The sequence below is a fragment of the Humulus lupulus genome, chromosome 6 (genome assembly GCF_963169125.1).
Source record: "Humulus lupulus chromosome 6, drHumLupu1.1, whole genome shotgun sequence".
NCBI classification, from domain to species: domain Eukaryota; kingdom Viridiplantae; phylum Streptophyta; class Magnoliopsida; order Rosales; family Cannabaceae; genus Humulus; species Humulus lupulus.
The window spans coordinates 68,488,804-68,494,481 of record NC_084798.1 but is presented as its reverse complement, the minus strand read 5'-3'; the positions used below and the strand labels follow the sequence as shown (position 1 = coordinate 68,494,481).

At 35.6% G+C, this 5,678-nt stretch overlaps 1 protein-coding gene and 1 long non-coding RNA gene across 2 annotated transcripts; both read left to right on the top strand.

The window, feature by feature from the left end:
- Positions 1-735: 735 nt before the first annotated feature.
- LOC133785187 (probable ADP-ribosylation factor GTPase-activating protein AGD11) lies at positions 736-3,034 on the top strand. The gene is made up of 5 exons (XM_062224441.1): positions 736-891; positions 1,588-1,791; positions 2,297-2,413; positions 2,807-2,902; positions 3,026-3,034. The coding sequence occupies exons 1-5, from the start codon at positions 736-738 to the stop codon at positions 3,032-3,034; spliced, it is 582 nt and encodes a 193-aa protein (XP_062080425.1).
- A 370-nt stretch (positions 3,035-3,404) lies between these two features.
- On the top strand, positions 3,405-5,157 carry LOC133784064 (uncharacterized). The gene is made up of 3 exons (XR_009871104.1): positions 3,405-4,021; positions 4,322-4,504; positions 4,839-5,157. It is a non-coding gene; the product is annotated as an uncharacterized LOC133784064 (long non-coding RNA).
- The last annotated feature ends 521 nt before the right edge of the window (positions 5,158-5,678 follow it).

Sequence of the window (5,678 nt, the reverse complement as noted above, 5' to 3'; positions counted from 1 at the left end):
AATACGAATGCTAATTATTGCAATAAGGCTGGAAAGATGCTACAAAATGGATGCATGGGATTTTTAGTGAATATCATAGATACCACAAGAGAATCAATGCAAGGACCAGAGCATATAAGGATAGTACGTGATTATCTGGAAAAGGACTTACCAAGATTTCCACTGCACTGGGAAATTGAGTTCACAATTGAATTGGCACCACAAACAACTCCAATTTCGTTGGCACCCTACAGAATGGCACCGACAGAGCTTAAGGAGTTGAAGACTCAGCTACAAGAATTTCTCGACATTGGGTTCATTAGGCCAAGCTATTCTCCATGGAGAGCTCCTGTGCTATTTGTGATGAAGAAAGATGGATCGATGTGTATGTCCATTGATTATAGGGAGCTTAATAAGGTTACGATTAAGAACAAGTACCCTTTTCCAAGAATAGAAGATTTTTTTGATCAACTTCAAGGGAAGGGAGTATTTTCAAAGATAGACTTGAGGTCGAGATACCATCAATTGATAATTAAGGAAGAGGATATTCCAAAGACGGTGTTTTGTACGAGATATGGACACTACGCATTTTTGGTAATGTCATTTGGACTTACCAATGCCCCTGTTGCTTTCATGAACAAGGTGTTTAAAGATTATTTGGATGAATTCGTGATTTAGTTAATAGACGATATCCTTATTCATTGAAGAAAAGAGGAGGGGCAAGAAGAGCCTCTACGATTGACCATATAAAGATTGATGGAGCATAAGGTGTATGCAAAGTTCAAAAAGTGTGAATTGTGGCTTTCTCAAGTAGCGTTTCTAGGGCATATTGTAAAAAAGGATGGCATTAAGGTGGATTCAATAAAGATTGAAGTTGTAAGAGACTGGCCGAAATCCAAGACTGCTTCTGAAGTCAGGAGTTTGCTTGGGCTAAAATGATATTATAGAAAATTCATGGAGGATTTTCCAAGATCGCCACGCCATTAATAGGGTTGACAAGGAGGAACTTGGAGTTTGTTGTCTCTAAGGAGTGCAAACGTAGCTTTCAGAAGCTAAAGGATAAAGTTATTACCACACCCATTTTGAGTTCTCCAATGAACGATGACGGGTTCCTAGTATATTATGATGCATCAAAATAATGACTTGGATGTGTGTTGATGCAAGATGAAAAAGTAATTGCGTATGCATCAAGGCAGCTGAAGGATTATGACCAGAGATACCCAACGCATGATTTAGAGTTGCCAGCGGTAGTATTTGCTTTTAAGATATGGAGACATGATCTGTGCAGGGAGAAGTGTGAGATTTATACGGATCATAAGAGTTTGAAGCATTTCTTAACTCAAAAGGAGTTAAACATGAGGCAACCACTACACCAAATACCCCTTTCCATAACACATGAGTATAATAGTATTGAAAAAGTATTATAATACATCAAATAATAAAATAACATGTGGGAAAAAAAAATTCGGTACCAAAATTGGCGGTACCAAAATTTTGGAGCCAAATTATCTTCTACTTTTTACTTTTTTATTTGCCTCTATTTTTTTATTTCCAAAGCTCTAAACAGTTTTCTAACACACTTCTGACCATCCCTCAAGCTATACCCAGTTAGGGTTTCAGTATCAGCCACCGTCTTCCTCTTCTTCTTCTAATAACAATGGTGATTCTGATCCTGAAACTTCTGATCTCAGTCATGGGGCGGCCGAGAAGGAGAAGAAAGAGGAGGTAAGTGGAGCTTCTATTCATCAGGAGCTTGCGAGGTTGGAATTGAAGGAGAACGAGGAAGAGCCGATTCTGAAACTGGATTTGGGGGTAGTTCTGCTAAATATGTTGCCTTTTATCGTTGCTTTGATATTATTTATGGAAGGTATGGTTTAGATCTTATATGTTGTTGCTTTTGAGTTGTGATAAAAGCTGCTTCCTTTTGATTTATTGCAAAGTTGGGACTACTTTCTTTTCTGGTTTTCATGGCAAATCACCAAGCTTTGCTCTAATTTAAGCTGTTCCTGCATAATCAGGAGGCTATTTTTGTAAATTAAGTTCCTATTTTCCTGTGCTTCGCACTCATTAAGGTTTCCTCATTCTCCTTTATACATGTATACTTATATATATGAGAGATGTATCACAATATAAATATACCCAAATGTATTTGATATATCTCTCGGTTGGTAATGATATGATTCTTTGAAAAAATAGGCTTTCCTAAATTTACAAGTTAATGTGGCATTGGTTTACAAACCGACACTCCTTTTTCTTTTTACATAATCCGGTTGTATCTTTGGTTAAGTTGGAAGTCTTTTTTTTTTTGGAAATTAAGCAAATTATGGAGGAACAATTGGGGCTGCTAAAAGTTGTTGTTGTGCAAGGGAGAAAACTGGTCATCTGGGATTTCAAGAGTACTGATCCTTACGTTGTAGTCAAATTAGGCAATCAGGTGAGCTACAATCTTCTTTTGATTCGTTCCCAACCTAGTACACTTTGTCAGTCCTATGATGTTGATATTCCTCGCCAATCTTGGTTGAACTCCACTGATTCTTGATTCTTTTGGGAGATGACAGCACAAGGGGCCTACATTTTTTATCGTTCTGTTACTCTACCCTCAACCTGGCTTTAGATTTTTTTATAATTTTTTTTATTATTATTTATTTATTTGAGTACCTAAAATGGCATTTTTTATTCATAGTTGGTGTTTAAAAATACTTGGGACCTTGGTCTTGTTCACCTTGCCTTGATGAGACTGTTGCAATCCTCTAGAATCTTATGCACAAGAATGACTTAAACGTTTGTTTACTTCTGTATTTTTTTTTAATCTTTATTTCTGTAACAGACAGCAAAAACAAAGGTCATAAATAGTTGCCTTAATCCAGTCTGGAATGAAGAACTAACTTTCTCCCTCAAAGAACCTAATGGAGTTTTGAATTTTGTAAGTTCCCAAGATTTTGAATTTGTAGCTATCCAAATCTGCCACATAGTTTCAATTTCAAGATATAATTTAGTTTGGCACTCATCTCTGCTGTGTTAATTCCTTAAATTGTATTTTGTTTAGCCATTCTGAAGTTGCATATTGTTCAAGTCTTTACATAACTATGTTTTAGATGGACGTCAATTGTGTACAAACTTATTTTTCTTGCGTTCATTAGTTTGAACTTGAAGTATTACAACTTTCTAATTGATAGCACGGCTCCAAAACCTTTATTTATTGTCCCTATATTCTTATCTCACTGAATATGGGAGCTTCAGCTCTAACTTGTGAGTTTATGTAGCAAATGTTTCACCTTTTCCTTCCTCAAGCCAATTATTGGCTTTTGGCCTTTATCAATAGTTTCAGTTTGCATCTATTTTTTTAATCTTCTTCTCATGTATTCCTTTGAAGACATAATTGAGACTAGTATGTTATATGACCAAAGTGCTTTCTCCCCTTAGGAAGTGTTTGATAAAGACCTCTTGAAGACAGATGACAAAATGGGACATTCACAACTCAGCCTTCAACCACTTGTCTCTGCTGCTAGACTCAGGCAGATTCTGCAGAACTTCAATGGCGAGATGGTGTTAAGGAAGGTTGTCCCAAATAGTGACAACTGTTTGGTCGGAGAAAGCTCTATCACTTGTGTCAATGGTAATGTTTAGAAAGCTCCATATTTATTCTCTAGTTGTGAATGTTTCTTGCTTGCTCATTTGGAAAGCAGTTTTGTTCCATAATTAGAAGTTTCTACCAGTGCAATTTATTGGCTTGATTGCTTCTAGGGTACTAGGATTTTCTGAGGTCCATTTTTAAAAAAAATATATATATGGATGTGGGTTATCTTGATACCAAATGGTATATACTAAATTTTGTGAACTTGTATAATTATTAATATTTATGTCATAGTAAGGTTTTCTAGTTAAAAGTAGATTTTAAGTCAGATTTTTCAATACTTGCTTCAGTACTTTTAATTTGTTTTTGTCTCTCTTCATAGTTTGATGCTGCAAAATTAAGAAAGCTAAGACCAAGTTTCAAGCAGAATGAGGGCTCTGTTACTGCTGGCAATGCTTCAATCATAAGGTTCCCACCTCTCTCTTCCCCCCCCCCCCGCCAATGCTGAAAAAAATAGTATTAACTTAGTGTTGTAATGCAATCAGATATATTGTTTCCTGTGCCTTCTGTTTAGAGGCTTGTACTATCTAAATACTCATTTACTTTCTTGTACATTTAAGCAACTGGTGTGCAACACTTATTGTAGTTTATGCTACAACAAAGCTGGTTTATTTTATGTGGGCAGCCTTTTTCTTATTTTTATGTGTGTGTGACTAGGGTTTCAGATTTTAACTTGCCTTAATATGGTTTGGTTTTTATCATGAATAGTGATGGTGCAGCTGCATTAGTCCTAGTGAGTGGGGAGAAGGCACTTCAACTTGGATTGCAAGTAATTGCAAAGATTAAGGGCTATGCTGATGCAGCTCAGGTCTTGTGACACCAAAAGCTATTTCAAATGCTGGTTTAGATGCTTCTCAGATTGATTACTATGAAATAAATGAAGTGTTTTCTGTAAGATTTTAGTACTTGTAATCCCTATACTGTTCCTAATTTAGTAAGCATTTTTTTCATTCATTTATATTTGTCCTTCTTCTCTCTAGGTTGTAGCTCTAGCCAATCAAAAGCTGCTTAGTCTTAATCCTGTGAGTTTGGAGAAAACTAGATAATTTCTTTCAAGTTGATTTACTCTTCAGTCTGAAATGTATGCTATTTTAAATGTGATCACTCTTCCATTTTCTACAATTTGTATAGTCATTCATATGTCCAGAATGCATGTATGCTTTCCTCCATTTTGTCACTATCCTTATCTACATTTTTTTACTCTTCCAATTTCCAAATATCTTAGGAAAGCCTTAACGTACATGGTGGGGTTGTATCATTGGGACACCCATTAGGATGCAGTGGAGCTCGTATCTTGGTCACATTGTTAGGGGTAATCTATAAGCTTCCCTTCTCTTGCAATGCATTCCTAGTTTGACATTCTAATATCATTTATATAGTTCTCTGGTTTTGTTTACATGTTTTCTTAATGATCTAAAGTCATAGTTCGTGGTCATATCTAAGCTTATGCTTTCTACATATACTCATGTGAAGTGATCTCGTGTTTGTCATTTATTCTTTTAAATTTTTGTTGAGAGTTTAGCTGTGGAATAAAAGAGACATTGGTAACTATGCTCTCTTTGATATATTTTACTTGGAATTTCTGAAATAAGAATAATGTTGTTGCAGGTATTGAGACATAAAAGGGAAAGTACGGGGTTGGTGCCATATGCAACGGTGGCGGGGGAGCTTCTTCACTTTTTCTTGAGCTCATGTAAGACCTGTAATTGTTTTTGAGCTTATCTTGATTGAATTCTCCTGATCGGATTTTTTATTTTCTTCTTGTCATCTCGATTTGTTTTCAGTGTCTGCGCACTGAAAGCTAATTTTAATCTTTGCTCCCTTTGAATTTTCCGAAGCTTAATAGTAATTTACAAAGATTTTATTTTCATCTTGCAGGTCGGTGTCAAGGATAGGACTTTCTTCCTTATGATCTTGAATTTATTGTTTACCATCATCCTAACTAGTATTATGCTTTTCCACTTCTTTATAATTTAAACTTTGTTACAGAAAAAAAAAGTAGCAATGATAATTCTGTAATGGATCCATTAAGAAAAAAGCAATGTTCTCTGTTCCAACTTACCAT

Bases quoted from the DNA above. Each gene is read 5' to 3' on its own strand.
- LOC133785187 (XM_062224441.1), top strand. From the start codon at position 736: ATGGAGCATAAGGTGTATGCAAAGTTCAAAAAGTGTGAATTGTGGCTT. The intron at 1,792-2,296 runs GTAGTTCTGCTA...TTGGAAATTAAG, and splicing joins TTCTGAAACTGGATTTGGGG to CAAATTATGGAGGAACAATT. The intron at 2,414-2,806 runs GTGAGCTACAAT...TTTCTGTAACAG, and splicing joins TAGTCAAATTAGGCAATCAG to ACAGCAAAAACAAAGGTCAT.